The 17,429-nt window shown below is 38.4% G+C and overlaps 1 protein-coding gene and 1 long non-coding RNA gene across 6 annotated transcripts in view; one reads left to right on the top strand and one right to left on the bottom strand.

Moving 5' to 3' along the window:
- MAST4 (microtubule associated serine/threonine kinase family member 4) overlaps positions 1-17,429 on the top strand; it is a 307,392-nt gene that overhangs the window by 131,193 nt on the left and 158,770 nt on the right. For all 5 annotated transcript variants that reach the window (XM_087741356.1, XM_087741355.1, XM_087741354.1 and 2 more), the window contains one exon: positions 13,548-13,579. In XM_087741356.1, coding sequence (XP_087597482.1) covers positions 13,548-13,579 — 32 coding nt within the window. The remainder of the gene's footprint in view (positions 1-13,547; positions 13,580-17,429) is intronic.
- On the bottom strand, positions 3,460-16,325 carry LOC148050623 (uncharacterized). The gene is made up of 3 exons (XR_015700920.1): positions 16,112-16,325; positions 4,323-4,426; positions 3,460-3,692 (listed from the first exon to the last, which is right to left on the bottom strand). It is a non-coding gene; the product is annotated as an uncharacterized LOC148050623 (long non-coding RNA).

The following is a 17,429-nucleotide window of genomic DNA, read 5'->3' as shown; positions in this document are numbered from 1 at the left end:
GGCCTATTCAGCATAGCATCTTCTAGCTGATAAGCAGTATAGACGGTACAAAAGATGCTGAAACATTGTGGATACTAACTAGTCCGCTTTGACCCACAGAGCAGGGTTTGTTCTCAGACATACGTAAAAACAGTATAGATGTAGTCTCTGCGTGTCTTTTGCTGTATATATTACATTAGTTGGTGGTGCCTTGAAACAGAAGCTTAGTTTAAAGGGTGGCTGGTTAATTTGTTTCTAGAACTTCTTTGTAGGTAACAAATATGAACACAGGCAGTCAACGTTAAAGATGGTGCTGCAGGAGTAATGAATGATGTGAAAGATGAAATAAAACACTCATTTATAAAGCTGGGAAAGATAACAGTCAAATAAAAACCAGTTTGCTATGCGAGCACATAGGTTGAGAAGGAGTTGTAAGGGAAAGCATTCAGACTATTTTCAAACTCCTGTTGTGTTTCAATACATAATAAGAATAAAGCTGTGTTCCAGATAGGCTGCTGGTATAAACTGGGAACACTTGTAGGTAACAGTTATGAAATTACTTCGAATTTTGTTAGCTTGGAAAAAAGACTGGTAGTAGAATGATCAAATGAAAAACTCCAAGCTGGTTGTGAAGAGAGAGGACATTTCAGCAGAGACAGAATTTGTTTGTTTTTAAGTCATTCTGGTGTGAGTACCTTATCAATTAGTTATGGAGCATGGTAATCTTTCCTCAACTCACACTGAACAATTTCTGCAGCATCTGTAAATGAAGATTTTAAAAAAACAGACTTTCTTGCTTATGAAGTCACTTCTGGAGTTACAATAGTCACTATTGCACATATTCTACTTTCTAAGCTGATAAAAATTTTCTAGAACTGTTTTCTTCTCTGCCTCTACCTCAGTGACTCATGAGTTGTAAAGAAACAGTTTGCTGTTGAGAACCATGTCTCCACCTGCTAAACCTAGACTGAAGGTCTCAAATATGTGGGATGCCTCCGTAAAAATAATTATTTACTTATGGCTGTCAATAATAGATGGCTAGATGGATCAGATGCCATTGTATATCTTGCTAGGCTACATCAAATATGTTTTAAACCCACATGCATTCTTAGAATTTTACTGCTTTTTGCTGTAAACTCAACACAAATTGAAGAGTCTTCTTCAGGAGTGGTGTATTACTGTAACTTATTCATCACAGGATCTGCTCATTAAAAAAAAGAAGTCATCCAGTAGGGAATGGAGTGCAGAGAAAGAAGTACTATCGCCTAGCACTCCTCTCTGGCAACAGCTGGTAGAAGTTTGATTTGATGTGCAATTGATTGCTAGAAAGTTATGTTTACCAAAGGTTAGAAAGTCTGGCACATGTATAAATAGCAGCAGAAGATAGTTTGCAGTCAGATATTACAAATGGATCTTCTCTTTGGCAAGTTAAGGTTGTCTTCCATATAAAATTAATCTCCTGAACAAGTCAGTCCATCAGTAGTGTAATATTAATTGCATTAGATAGGTTTTATAACCTTCTACCCCAAAACGGAAACAAAGTGAATCCACAGTACTCCCTTTTCTCCTTAGTGAAACTTCAGTTTTGTAGAAGGTAATATCAAGTTATAATTAGATATTTGCAGCTGTTACTTCAAATGTGTGGCCCCCATCCCAATGGTGCTTGCATGCCTCCCAATTGATTAAAAATAGAAATAGCTGTGGTAGAAATAGTATTAGAAAATGTTTGGCTAGCATGAATGCTAGTATGTATGCAAAAGAATATTACAGAAATGTAAAGTTAGTGTTAAGATATCGTTAAATTAGTGGACATACATCATCATTTACGTGTGGGATGTCTGCATAGTGTGGACACAAAAAAAGAGGTGGAGTGGGACCGAATTGTGGGCTAGAATTTGAAATGTTTACCAGGAACTGGGGTGGGGGGAAAACCAGTGTTGAGAGGTATTTCAATCATACCGAGATAAGATTCGTGTAATCAAAAAAAACAGTTGTGGGTTGTTTTTTTTTTCTCCCCCAGTGAACTGTTTTATTCTGCATGTACTTACTTACCTTCACTAGTGAAATTACCATGGAAAACACACTGGTGCTTTCCTTTACTTGAATATCTTGGTGGTGTGACTGCAGGAAAGGTGAAAGCTGCTGGACTTAGCCTGCCAGATGACTCCTATAAATCAGTATAGGAACTAGGAGACATTTTTTATCCTGTTCCCTATTGCAGACTGTTCAGGATTGGGTTGCGTCCTGCTGGCAAAAACAGCTTGAAAGTGTAGACAAGAAACTGTGGTTGGCCAGTCTTTAAGTTTTGTTTCATGTTGAATAGATGCATAACTGAAGGTGTTTGTCCTAATCCTTTTTTATCGTTGTTTTTTTTTTTTTTTTCCTGGATGATCTTTGAGACTAGTCACACAATAAACCTCTGTGCCTTTGGAAAGTTATTCCCATTAATTAGATATTTTACGACAGAAACTTGCAAATAAACATACCAGATAGAGGTATAAATTCTAATAACCTTCACTTATCCCATTAGACCTTATTAAGACAGTATAAATAGGATTATCCAGTCAAAGGTAAAAGGGAATTTAAAAAATGTAATGCTTGCACGAACTTAATACAGTTGCTGATGTGATTTACTGTAGTTTGGCTTGGAACAATCCATATTGGATAAGGAGTGGGATGAAATTGGCTATAAAATGGCAATAAACCAAAAGATTATCTGGGTCCTAATCTTAATTTACCTAGAATATTAGTAGTCCAAACAGAAACTATAAAATATACCTAACTTTACTGCTAGCAGATACAGAGAGTCCAAGTAATGATATAAATTGTGGAAAAGGATTTATCACTGTTACATTTTTGTTTTCTGTAGGTAAGAAGGATTGTCTGTCCACTGTGGGTTTTAGCTGAAAACCTTGCCTAGGCTGAAATAGTGATTTATTTCATGTCAAGAGTTCACAAATTCTTATACACAGTGGTCCAGCACTGGTCTAGTAATTTGCAGTTTTGACAAGGATTTTTCCAGTGAAATTGTCAGTATTAAGAAGCTGGGGTTGTGCCTCAAGGTGGTCTTTGCCTAGGCATCAGCTTCCTGCCTGCATCAGAGTTTTTAGACCAGTGATTGATGCAGCAGATATATCTGTTGTTGCACACATTTTGAGACTTTTGGATGAAAATAAAAATAACAGGCTGCTAATGTTTGTATTATCATCCCTTTCTGATAAGGAAAGGAATACTTAAAAAGAGCATTCAAATCCCCAGAGAAAAATTACCTTTCTCCTTGTCGTCCCTGCAGTGGATACTCAAAATTGAGATTGCAGCTAATTAGAGAAACTGGATAACATCAGCAGGGAGAGCAGTGTATTATCAATACGGATCATGGGATTGTCTTTGGAGAGGTTGAAATCAATTTTTCTTGCTTTGGTGTGTTGAGTAGTAATTGAAGATTCATGCAACAGCTCGTGGTGGGGGTATCTTCTTGCCTACCATATAGGAAGAGGAGTAGCGACAGTAGCCTTTTGCAGTTCAGTAGGAAGTGTGGCAAACAAGGAGGAGACAAGATAGGAAACCTGTGTTGAGAAGGCCCATGAAGAACAATGTTTAAGTTTATAATAGTGGCAAAGGCAAAAGATCGTGAGAATGTGGCTCCTTAAGCTAGAATGGGCTCTCCTTTGGGAGTGGCAAACACTAGCGTGGATCCTCAAATTTCTCAAGTCCTGTAGGAAATAAGTGAATTTCAGCTTGTGGAGAGAAGCATGCAACTACAGTTTTGAAGTGAAAAAATAAAGCATTCATTTTGACTAAGCTGTTTTCACAAATGGGGTTAATATTTACCTTGCTGGTCTCCAGATAGTCTCAATTTTTCCAGTGTGATCCTTGCCCTAGAACTTGAACCTTTCTTCCACATCAGTGGAGTGTATTACCAGTAAGCTGTGGGGTCAGCTGAACCAATCAAATTTGAATTTATAAATACTGATTTAAATGTCAACATTGAGCGAAATCTCTAATTTTAAGACCTTTAATTGCATAAGGGGCAGAAGATCTGCAGTCATTAACAGAGCAAATATAAATTAGCCTTTTTCTGCAAAAGAGATATTTCTGTTGTCTGCTGAAAGCGAGAAAGTAGTGTTTTGCCACTGCTGTTCCACGTGATTTTTTTGGGGGAAAAGTGAGTTATTTGTGCACTTTGTTCCTGGCCTGCCCAAAATCTTTGCTTTACCCCTGTGTGTGAAGATAAGCTGCAGAGCTCAGCTCTGCGGGTCCTAGAGTGGGCACTATGGCCACGAGGGTGCCATGGCAAGACTCTTGGGACTCAATTCCTCTGATTAATATGGCTTAAAACTTACCTCTAGTGTACTTTTTCCTTTCAACATACGTGGTCTCTTCCAGCTGGTGATTGTGAATATGTCAAGGTAGAGCAAGGCTTGTGTTTTTCTAGTGGTAATCAGTCCTGGAAAAAAGAATAAACGTGTTTGGACTTTTTTTAGCCCCTCTATCCTGTGCAAAATGACTAATGAAAACTGTTGCAATCAAAGCCTAAATGTAGGCAAGCCTCTTTCATGCTGAAGGCAGGCTTAATCATTTTATCTTCTAGTTACTGATTTCAACAGCAGTTTAGCAGCAGCTGCTGAACATACTCATTGTATGATACAAAACATTGTATAATACAAAACATGATCTGCAGCTGGGAAAAGGAAGGCAACTAGATTCCTGTGGGCATAATGGTCTCCAGCAACTGTATTGTCAAGAAGTGCCGAAGCTGGCTGCTGCGTGCTGTGGTGTTACTTTTTTCTTTTGCTTTTTAATAGTAGGAAAAATCTTCTGTAGGTATGCATGCCCATATAAAAGCCACTGCTTTCTGTTTGATGAAAACCTAGAGAGTCAACAGAACCTCGAGAGATCCTTGGCTTGAGTCAAAGTGGATTCAGGGTTTTCCATTCTGGTAAACTGTATCATTGTTTGTATTTGTGCAGCTGAACAGTTGAACCAGCAGCTGGCATTTATGTCTCATGTGATTCCCCATCCCCCCTGCCGCCCCTCCCCCCGCCTTCTCCTTTTCCCTTAATATATGATAGCACTCTTAAACTCTAGAGATGGGAATATTTGTGTGAACTTAGTAGCTGGAATCTGTTTAGTGCTGGTGTTTCAAAAACTTTGCAGTCCATGCGTTTTCTCCATTAGTCATGTGGTGATGTGGTGCTTTGCCAAGGGGTGAAATAGACTGTACAGCAGCAGGTCAGAATGGAGCATGGATTTTCTAACACTGTGTTAGATTAAATGATTTTTGTGTACTTTGAGGGGGAAAGTTCATTCAGAATTGTCACGCTTTTTCATTAATGAAACATGGTTATTTGATGACTTTTTAAAAAGTTGAGGTAAGATTGCGAAATGGTAGGCAACAAACAAAACCCAAAGTAATAATATTTTTTCTACTGTATTTTACTAGGAAGTATTTGAAAGAAGTAAAGATCAGACCACTAGAAAATGAATACAAAGATTTACTGAGTTAATGTTGGCAACAATCAAATTGCCCTCTTTCACAAGGGTTTTTCTTCTCATTAAAGGGAGTTTTCACCTTTTACTAATTACAGTAGCTACTCTCCAGATAACTTATGCTGCACTATTGTTGAAAGGAAGTGGAGTTGATGTGTTCTGCCACTGCTGCTTTTTGGCTGAAAACTTGAGTTATAGCAGAGATAATGTTATTAGGCATAGTCTGGATTAACTGCATTACCATTTCTCATTTGACCAGTAGGTTACTGATACAGTGTTTGGGGTTTTTTTTTTTTGGTTGACTTATGTCCCTGAAGCATTGAGTATTTATGGATTCAGTTGGTGTAAATTAGACATGCCAATAAGCTTTTTTTTTGGTGTTTGTTTTTTTTTTTTTTTTTTTTTTTAAATTGTCATTTCTCCCCCTCATTTTCTGTGTTGATGAATTGTATTCCCATAAAAGGCATGTTGATAGCACTTTTGATTGTTTTTTTTCTTGCTTTCTTTTTTCTGACCAAGTCAATTTGATTATTATTTTTTTCTCTCTCCAAGGTAAATAAAGAGATTATATACAAAACTTCTTCCAGTGACTGACTCTTGTAGTATCCTCTCTTTTCAGATAATATCTTTGACTACCAGGCATTAATTTAGTTGCTTGCTACTGTCTCTGAAAAAAACGTTGTGGTACTTCGTCTACTTTAAAAAAAAAAAAAAAAAAAAGGCAGCAAGCTAGTTAAAGCCTCTGCATTCTGGTGTAGGAGTTGTTCTTTGATGTCTGTTAATTTATTGCAAAATTTAGTTGAGAGTGTCATTTGTATTGTATCTCTTAAACAATGTAATTCTTTCTGAGGAAGTTCTTTTGGTTGCTAAACATTTTTACCCATCCTGTAACTGGAAAGACTTCAGACTATAGTGTAGTTCATAGGAAAATTCTTACTGTTAACACATGGAATCATTCTGAAATATTTCGCCTTCTTCCATAGGGATCAGTATTTTTTAATGCTGTAAGAGAATTTGTGAAAGAATACTCGGCAAAGCAAAACATGTTTAACTGCTGTTTACTTAGTTCAGTCTAGTCTGTTATAAATCTTAATGTTGTATCTGGTTTATCTATAGGAAAATACAAATAGATTATTTAAATTGCTTCTGTATTGTACATGATAAAGCAATTGATTTCTTTTTATTGTATGTTTTTTATATGTAGTCTGTTTGGCATTCTTTTTGATCCAGTTAATTCGCATTTAAATTGATAATGCATAGCTTTAAGGAGGCATACGGGTATTCCTTTTACATGACATTTCAAAACTGGTAGAGCTGACGCAGAGATAGGTTTCTACTTTGAAAAATACAGTCAGCAGTGCCTGTAACAAAAGCAAGGAAGTTAACTGAGGAAATAAAAGTGAATTGTGTAGAACACAGAATATTGCATTAGATAAAATGTGACCTTTTCTGGTTAAATCTGAGCTTAAGTGCCTCTTTACTTTTACAGTATATTCCCTGTTAAAATCTGCAGTAGTTTTTGCTAATTTGTGACTTCAATTTCATTATTTACAAGTTTTTTTAGTGTTCAGGGATGTGAGGGGGAGTAAGTTACCATGCAGAATAACATCTTTGTATGTTGGAACGCACAGCTAAAAATACTTAAAAGAAGCCTTGTGTTCTGTGCCAAGGAATGTTCTGCAGGTGACATGGGAGAACTGTGAATAGAGTCTTCTCTGAGTAGCAGTAACTACCTTCCAGAGCTTGCCAATGCAGAAGTTGCAATTTTCATTCATGGAAATGCTTGTGCAGAGGTGACTTTTGATTTAATGGGTGAGGGTACACACTAAGCAAAAACCCTGGTAAACTGATGGCTGCACCTGGATGAGTAGAAAGAATATGAAAGCCTTCATCTGAAAGACTTTACCATAAGCCATTAATAATGCCTAGCTCCTTGGCAGGCAATGTGGAAAGGGAAAGACAGTGATCTTGACTGGGACTTATGTTACCAGGGAAGAAGGTATCAGTACAGTTTTCCTGAGAAAAGTGAATATAGAATCGCATCTTGGACAAGCCAGTTCAGACTAGGATTGCTGAGAAAGAGGTGGTCCAAACACGAACTCACTTGGGTCATGTGGAAGGGAGAACAATTTTATAGTTACGCCTGTTTTGTAAGAAATCGGATACCAGTGAGAACACTTTGACTGACAAAGAAAGAGCTGAACAACTTTCTGTACCTTTTTGAAAATAAGTTAATCCTTTCTTGAACTGGAAATCTTAAAGTCAATAGCCACTCCTAAAATTCAACACTAGTGTTAATATAAAACCATTTCTGAGGCAGAGACTTACTATTCTTGGAACCAGGAAACATTGTAAGTTGTCATAAGAACAAAGGACAGCTTTGACAGAAACAAAATTACAGCAGGAGAGGCGCATTTGGTGTGAGACCTGACACTTGGGGCATTTGAAGTGGTTGATCTGTCTGCACACTGAGCCTCTTGGTAATGTGTTCGGCAAATCCGAAGAACTGAATGTTGGCAAAGTTGGAAGCAATCAAATACAAAGCATAACCTGCCACTGCCTTGCTTAGAAGGTATTTAGAGTGGATTAATACAATCGCTTGATGCATTAATCTTATAAAGAGGTCAAGATAGCTTGTAAAAAGCTCTTGCACAGTGCAGCCCCTTTCCCCGATAGATCTAAACAATCCCATACTATGTTACTTGCCCTGCTTTTTTTCCTTATTCCCACATCCAAATGTAATATCTGCCACCATCCCCCAACTTTTCTTCAGCAAATAGTAATTGCTTAAAAAGAAAATCCTTCAAATTCATTCCTCAAAGCAGTAACTCTTGCTGTCAGTGATTATGATAAGAAGGCAAGTTGTGTGCTGTTGCTGATCTTTTTTTCTTCCTGCTGTTATTAATGCAGTGTTAATGTTACAATGTTAACCTATTCTTAATGTAGTGTATTAAGATCTAACACACGTTACCAGAAAGCCCTCAGATGCTTTACAGCCTATGACGGATGGTTAGAGCAACAGTGCAAAAAACCCTCATATTAATGTTATCACACTAACACCTCTCCAGCTGAAGAATGCATTACTGAAATTTGTCTTGTAAAGGTTCATTTTTTCGGAGTATTTCATGGACAACTGAAAACTCTGAAAGATAAGACTTTTTGCATATTTGAACATTGCAGTTGTTGGAAGATGAAGCAAATTTACTGTGGTTCTAAAATCAACCTGTGTTGACAACATCAGCTGCATCTTTAGCAGCTTATGAATGTGTTGGCTTTTTATTGATTCTTTAAAATTGAAGCCAGCAGCAAACAATAAGTTAATGGCATCTTTTTTTCCTCCCATATAGGGGAGGAAATTAAATATTTTAATTTTTCTGTAATTTGCTGGTAATATTTACAAGAAACGAGATGAAGTTAGTGTTTTCTAAGTCACCTCTGTCATTTAAACCTTTTTATATAGTTCTGTTATTTAAACCATGTTTCTAGTTAGTGGGGTGAAGACTTTGACCCAGAGTAAAGTTCAATGTGCTTTATTCGGTCAGTGCGGGTTTTTTTATAAGGCTGGATATCTGCACTGTGGTGTATTGACTGAACTTGTCCATACCAAAGTGTCTTATACATGTGTAGGACCAGAGGAAGAATCATAATTACTGAACTAATCAGAAAGCATCTGTGCTTGTAAAACCATGTTATTGACAGTAAAATGCACAGAGTATGGAGTTTGAACTGATTAATGATAGCTGCAATTAAATTCAGTACCCATGGGTCTTAATGCAGCATCACAGCAATTTGGCACAGACTTGCACAGATCTCTTAAACCCGAGGCAAGGTTTATTATGTTTTCAGAGCATGGTTTTTGAGACACACAGGGCCTCAAGGGCAAGAGTATCTGGTCCATTAAGTCTTCTTTGTGTTATTGCAGCGGAATGAAACAGCCCTAAAACCAGCACAACTCGAACTGGCCAGAGGATTCCACATAGGGCAAGGGCAAGAGAGGATAGTATTGTCCTCTGGGGCAGAGCTGGTGCCTGAGAGCCATGCAGAGTGGTAGTGAAGGTATCTTTTTCTCTTTTTAATACTCCAGGGGCTTGCCTGCTAAGTACATGATCTGAAGGTCTTGACACCACTAAGTTTTTACCTTCAGCAGTTCATATGTGTTGGTTGCTGTGAAGCGGAACTAGGACAGCCAGTCTTTTGAGTCTGTTTTATTGAGACTTTCAGAAAGGAAACAGTGTAATGCCAGAAAACTGTGGAGTTGTCACAGGTCATTTGCAGTGCACCTGAGATCTGAGCTGGAGCGTTGCAAGCCTGAAGAACTGAGTGATTTTCGGCATGGCGTCATTCAGTGCTTCCCTGTTTTCAGTGGCTGTGAGTAAACAGCTGGGAGAAATGGAGTAAAAATGACATGTTTAGCTTTTGAACGGTACGGATGGTTTTTATGTACCTAGGAAATAAATGATTTCTCTAATCTAAGCTATAGGCTAGCCCAATGTAGAGCATGTTTACAGTTTTCCCACCTGCTTTGTGTAGACCCAGCTGAGGAGCGCTGCTGTAGTATTACAAAGCAAGCATAATGTTGGTGAGCCTTGTCTGGAGTAAGAAAGCCTGTACTGACACAGCTGATAATCTGGTAAGTTTTTCAGGCTGTGCAAAAATCTTTGGGGCAGGTGAGTCCTAAGTGACACTAAAAAATCATGTAGGAGCTGTAGAAATTCAGCCTTATCTGAGACAGAAAAACAAGCTTCAGTTTACTATGTTTTGTGGTTTGTTGTTTTTTGTTTTTTTTTTGTCTTGGAGATATTCAATCTGGAGAAGCATGAGACAAGGGACCTTGCATTTTAAAACCAATGTGGTGATACATAGCAAAAATGAGGATATAGATTTATCCAGAAAGGATATTTGTTTTATTTCATTTCATTCCTTGTTTTGTTTGTTTATGTGTATGTTATTTTAAAATCCAGCCTTCCAAACGCTTTATTTGCAATGTTTTGTAAATCTTCCTGTATGAATTACATACCCGAGGTTTTGTTTCATTTTTTACTTTGTTTGGGGAGATCTTGGCAGTTCTTAACATCTTCATGAGCAAGTCGTTACAGTGAATCATCTCTTACAGAACCTAATTCTGTAGTCCTTGCAGCCTAGAAAGCAACTGTCTCCTGGGCTGCAGCAAAAGCAGCATGGCCAGCAGGTTGAGGGAGATGATTCTGCCCCACTACCTGGCACTCGTGAGACCCCACCTGGAGCACTGCGTCCAGCTCTGGGGTCCTCAGTACAAGAAGGACACGGACCTGTTGGAGCAGGTCCAGAGGAGGGCCACAAAAATGATCAGAGGGATGGAGCACCTCTGCTATGAGGAAAGGCTGGAAGAGCTGGGGCTGTTCTGCCTGGAGAAGAGAAGGCTGTGGGGAGACCTTATTGCGGCCTTTCAATACTTAAAGGGGGCTTCTAAGAAAGATGGGGACAGACTTTTTAGCAGGGCCTGTTGCAATAGGACAAGGGGTAATGGTTTTAAACTAAAAGAGAGAAGATTCAGACTAGATATAAGGAAGACATTTTTTTACACTGAGGGTGGTGAAACCCTGGAACGGGTTGCCCAGAGAGGTGGTAGATGCCCCATCCTTGGAAACATTCAAGGTCAGGTTGGACGGGTCTTTGAGCAGCCTGGTGTAATTGTAGATGTCCCTGCTCATTGCAGGGGGGATGGACTAGATGGCCTTTAGAGGTCTCTTACAACCCAAACCATTCTATGATTCTATGATTCTCATCAAAAGTAGTGCTTCAGGATGGCATGCATGAGAATGGGCCAAGAGATCAGTATGACTTTAAGTGTCTACAGAAGGCAGCATCTGTCATTTGCTATGCTGTTATAATTATAAACTATAACCAAAACAGTCTGATTTAAAAAAAAAGGGGGGGGGGGGGGGAGAAAAAAAGAGACCTGAATCATAAGAAACAAATTCAAAGTACATGTTGCAACTCTGTTAAATGGGATGCAAAACCAAGTATGATTCTTGCTCATACATTTTGGCAGTTTTTCCACAGTCATTGTCTGTTACAGTATGACAGTGCCTAGAATTACAAGTTTTACGTTAGAAATAGAACACAATGGTGTTGTAAATATTAAAGAAAAAAAACATACAAAGGGAAGTACGTGGGTTCTAAATTGCAGTTACATTTTGTTCATGATGAATGTGACATTTTAAATTTAGGGGAATTACTCAGCTTCATAATGCAATATTGTATGCAGGTGTAACTGTTCTTTTGTATGTAAGCACATGTTATGCTAAAAGATGTTGTTTTAAATTGCAAATTCTGAACAGTTGCTGGAACTTCCTAGGAAGTGGCAGAATTTGTTACCAAGGCCCATAATTCTGCTCTCCTATGCCTTTGCGTTATGATCGCTAATTACATTGTTTCTTACTATTTTTTCCTGCCTCATTCAGTGAACAGGATGGGCGGTGCTCAGGAGTTGAGCAGCTACTTGATATTTTAATCCTTATCATTCAGTTAGCAGCCCAGGCTTTATTTACTGCACACCATTTAAAAGTCTCTAAAGAATACATAATTATTCATTCCCTTATGGCCTTTTCTAAGGTGCCTGGCTGAACTATTTTTATCCATTCAATTGTATTTTCATATGCGTTTTCTGGTCAATACCTCTAACTTTACTTTTTGAGCTTTAACTTTACTTTATGTGAAATAAACACGTGTGCACACATACACAGCATGCATATATATGTATGTATATATTTACTTTTGAAAGCAAATTTGGTGATTATTCCCTTTGATAACTTCTAGAATGGAAACTGAGTGTCTGTTACATACTTTAAAACAGCCTTTCATGAGGATATGGGAAGTAAACATAAAATAATGCAATTGAGTGACTAAAGACATCTGTCTACATAACTCGAATCATTCTCATAGGCAACCTTGTCTTTTGTGATGCTCTTTAACTTTAAATGTATCTATCTGTGTATCGTCTAGGTCAGACAAGTTGTCCTTTCTTTAAATGCAGGCAGTACTCCCTGCTGGACATGACTGCAAAGAAGACTTAACTAATGTAGCATTCAGAATATAAGTTCATGTGAGAAATGGAAAAAAGTGTGGGTAGTTGAACACTGGAACAAATTGCCGAGAGAGGTTGTGGAGTCTCCATCTTTGCAGATGTTCAAAACCCAACTAGATACAGTCTTGAGTAACCTGCTGTAATTGACCCTGGTTTGAGCAGGTTGGACCAGACAGGTCTACAGGTCCCTTCCAGCCTCAGCTATTCTGTGATTTATACAATAGAAGAGAATCTACTTGTGGGTATATATATTATGCGAATTTCTGATGGGTGAAACTTCATGGATCTTGTGGCTTTCTTCTACGGTTACTACTAAAATGTTTGTCTGCAATTTCCATTTGGCTAGCAGGCTGTCTTGTCAGTCCCATAAACAGTAGTTCAACTGTTCTCAGCAAAAGTTGTAAGTGCACAAAAAAACTTTCTTATGTTATAATAGTAAGAAACAAATTTAAAGTACATGTTGCAACTCTGTTAAATGGGATGCAAAACCATTCTTGCTCATACATTTTGGCAGGTTTTTGACCAAACTGTTATGTATTTAAACTTTTTTGGGTTAAAGAACACAGTATAGGAACCTTGGTGACGATGGTCACCCATTTAGGTCTTGATCCTGTTGCTAACAACTTTTGCAAATGATGGATGCTGGAAAGAACTTAGTATATCTTCATCAATGAGTCTTGCAAATTTTAATACTGTTACCAATGCAACATAGCTCTGACTGTAAGGCTTTTCTGTAACATCTGTCTTTTGCTTGAAATATTTTAATGTTGCTGCTACAAAAAGGCCTGGACTCTTCCCATTGCTAATGTTAGTATTTCAAAGAAGAATGGAAGGCAGTAAGTAAAAGATGGTGCATGTAAAATCTGTATCATCTTTTATTGTAGCCCAAATACACCAATTCTATCTGTCTGTTACTGGTCGGATGGGAGGATTACAGTACTTGTCTTAAAAAGGCCACTTCCAATTAAAATAAGTTTTGTTGCTAATACAGTGTAACTTTTTTCTGTTGCAGAAGGAGTTGAGCCTTCCAAGAAGAGGAAGTTTGTAAGTACATGAAGCTTTTTCTGTTGTGCTCACAGTATAGTATGTAGTTTTGACAGTTTTTGAGTAGGCTAGTCTTCTTTTCAGGGCAGTTAAAATAAAGGTTAAATGTGGCAGTTGGTCTGCCTTAAAATACATACAAAGAAATGAAGATTGTAAATGAAAATCTATGGGTTGTGCAGTGACCATTTTTATGCCTATCCCCTCTTCTAGAGGAGCTATTGTGAGGGATTTCCAAAGTGACAAAAAGTCCTTATGTTGAAGTTTTTGTTTTGTATGGAAGATCTCTTGTTAATAATCAAGGAAGAAATTTGGTTTCTTCATGAATGATATAAATGAAACTTGACACGTAAGTAAAATTGTTTCCTTATGAAATTCTGTGATCAGACCTGTGGATGAAAAGGTAGGAACAAAGAATAGATGAGTTCTACTAAATGTATAGGGTTCTTAAGTTACTATTTTGATTAGTGGAAGTAAAGACTTTATATTCTTGTATAAATTGTTACTGAGTTAGAATAATATGAACTCAGACACTGTGGTTTAGTTGTGCTTTGTTCAGATTTCTGGATCTTGGCTTTCTTTTTCTAGTGTTTATAGTGTTTTTGAGCTGTTTGGTTTTAAAGCTTGTATTTTTATTTGTATCTGTTTTATTTCTTGTTCTTTATTAGTAATTTATTGAGAAAGTATTGGGACAAGAACATAGCAAAATATCTTAAGAAACAAGCTCTGTTCACGTACTGCTTTCTTTCAAAAGACACCTTAGGACTGTAAGGTTATCACTGTACTTGAATAAGCTTATGTTAATGTGTCAACATGTTGTGAATAAAACCCTAAGCCCTTGCACAGGCCAGTTATTTGATTTTATTTTTCTGTACTTGTTTTCAACTTGATAGTGCTGTGTAGCTTTTGGTGACAGTAAAGTTAGGTATGTGAATAACTGAAACTGTAATTGCTGGGAAAGTGCAGTTAAGTGCCCTGTTGTTCTGACTTAAATGGCATACCAGAAGTCTGTACTTCCTAGGACATCTGCGGACTTAGAAAAGACTTTCTTATACTTTTAGTATGAGACATGAAAAGTCTTATACTAAATAGTAAGCAAACCCATTATTTAAGAAATGTCAAGAAAATTTAAAACTAATTCCACGTCAAGTATTTGATTATTGCAATGATACAGAGAAAAACAGTTAAGGAAAATGATTTTTGGTGCCTTCTTTTGGTGCTCTGGGTGCTTTATATTAACCTGAAACTGTTGTGTGGGCAAAAGACTGCCTCTGTTGAAGTTAATGGCTAAACTCCTGTTGATTTCAGCCCGAGCAGAAAGTGGCTCTTGAGGCTCTTTTTTTATCCATAGCCATGACCTTGCTTACTCTTGCTATGGTGTTTGACATGAACATTATTAGATATTTTGTCCAGGTTTGAAAAATGTCTGCAAAGCAATCACTTCAAATGCATTCATATACATAGCTGATCACTGAGATGTTAAGTCCACATTCTGTAATGTTGCTGAGACTTTATACAGTATAGTCAAGGAATAGCCCCTTGTCACCATGGTAATATCTAGTTATTAAAGTGCTTATGATTCTGCACATAGTATTTTAAAATATCTTTAATACCGCTACCTTAGTTAACAGGGCTCATAGTGCTGAGGTTAGCAAGGGCTGTAGCATCAGGGGTTGTGTGTGTGGGCCATGTTGGCTGCCCTGTTTGCATGTTATATGCATATTGACATGAAGACTGAATTTAAAAATGTGAGAGTTCCTACGGTTTTATTGCCATAAACATCTACAGGTCCTGAATGGCTCCAGGTAGGCATATCACTTTGTCTTCTGGAGCTTCAGAGCCAATGGCACACCGAGGATGCAGCTTTAAGCAGGACAGGGAGAGCTGGTTCAGGGGTGATCAGGTAGAGAACCTTGGAAAGTGAGGTTTGGGTTGATGAATGTCTGCTACTGATTTCCACCCCCCCACCCACCCCCCGCCTTCTCTGAAATGATCTCTTACTCTTATATGGTACAATCAGAGGAGGAAAGGAAAGAGGAATGCACGCAGAAAGGTGTCTTGCTTATGGTTCACCCTGTGTATGTTTCAAAGAGCTAGCGTGCAAAATATTTAACCTTTCTTTTATATCTGTTGCATTATTTTTTATACCTGTTTTAGACTGGCTACCGGCTGGACCATAGAGGTTGTTTTCCATATATATGCAGATAATTTTAAAATACATTTTCTATGACAACATAAAGGAGGCTGCTGACTTTAAGTCTCAGTGGGATGGGATATGGTGTATATATAACATGGTTATATAGAAAGGTGGGTATTTGGCAGGAAGCATACTGAGTAACACATCGTTTGGAAAGAACTGGCATTTGGCTGATAAGGAGTACCAGCCTTTCCCTACCTATTCTGCTGAACCAACCAGACTTAGCTATGTGCTCAACTAGATGCCAGAAGTGGTACTCAGGTGTCTTTTATTAAGTTGATCAGATATGCAGTGAAAGAGGGCAATGCTGACTGTAAGCATAATCAGAGGAGTCTTACCTGTGCAGTAGCTGTTATTCTGAGTTCATCAGCTGTGGCGTCCATTCCAATGCATTGTATTACCTGCTGCAAGTCAGCAATGCTTGTTTACTTGCTGAACCTCACCTGCCATTCATCTGCCAGGGGTAGCCTGATTGTACCATTGGGCACATACGTCCTTGCCATGTGTGGAGTTACTCCACCTAGTAGCTGACCTTTTAATCTAGCTCTGTGACTGTCAACCTACAAGCCCAACTGGCTACAGTTAAAAAACACGCCCTCTGTTTTCACTGACCTATTTATGTTAACCATTGCTCAGTCCAAATACAGAGACTTCTCTGGAAACCAACAGCTTCCCTGGTTTTTGTTACACAAGATTCAGCTGATGTAAGGGCAGGGTAGTATGAAACTCTGTTTCCTGGTTTTGAAATAGAAGACTAAAGGTTAAGGGCATGGTGGTGGCAGAAGTTAAGAAAGAATCTAGAGGGGCTGGAAAAGGAGGCATGGGAAATGTGTTTTAGGGAGAACTGGGGGGGGGGGGGGGGGGGGGAGGGGATTAAGGATATAAAGTGAAAGAAACTTGGAGAGGGAGAGGGCTTAACTTTTCCACTCTTCCCCAAATTGTCTGTGGCTGTGGGGCCTCATTTTGTCTCTCAGGAAATAAGTTATGCCTTCTGTGGGCCTCCTACAATTAAACCCAATCCTGATTTTACACAGCAACTCCTAACGAAAGAACTGGAGACAAAAATACGTTAAAAGGTTAAAGTTAACTCTAGTATAGTTGGCATAAATTGAGGTAGGGGGTGCTGGCTGAGAAAGAAGTGCACCTCAGAGCACCGCCTAGCCATGCTGGCTCAAGTGCTTGTGTGGACACAGGCAGAACTGATCCAGGTTGCAGCTGGCTTCATGCAGGTTCTTCAGCGTGTTTGACTGTCCGGCTGCACAAATGCCTTGCTGGCAGCAGGGTATGGTGGCATGGAGGGAAAATGAATGGCTGGGAGCTTTCTCTAGGGCTGTCTCCAGCAGCAAAACTGACTTTATATAAGCTTAACGTGATTGTAAACATGCATGACTGTTACTATCCCACTTTGCAACTCTATCAGAAAATTATATCGAAGTATATTTCTGCACACTGCCACTACAGGGATGGATTATTTATATGTTGTTATGATATTTTTATTGATTTGTTTATTTTCACCAAACACTTCCAAATATCAAGGGAGACATATGTGCTTGATGTTAAGCCAGACCCAGAAATACAGATTTAATTTGATCAGTTAAGTGTTCCTAATGTCTGTGTATGAAGCATGCAGGTCCTCTGATGAACCAGGGAATGCCT

This window comes from Nipponia nippon, unplaced genomic scaffold, assembly GCF_047370975.1.
Source record: "Nipponia nippon isolate SJK-2023a ecotype South Korea unplaced genomic scaffold, ASM4737097v1 scaffold_8, whole genome shotgun sequence".
In the NCBI taxonomy this organism is placed as follows: Eukaryota; Metazoa; Chordata; class Aves; order Pelecaniformes; family Threskiornithidae; genus Nipponia; species Nipponia nippon.
Note: the sequence above shows the minus strand (reverse complement) of the source record. Positions and strands in the feature narration are given on the sequence as shown.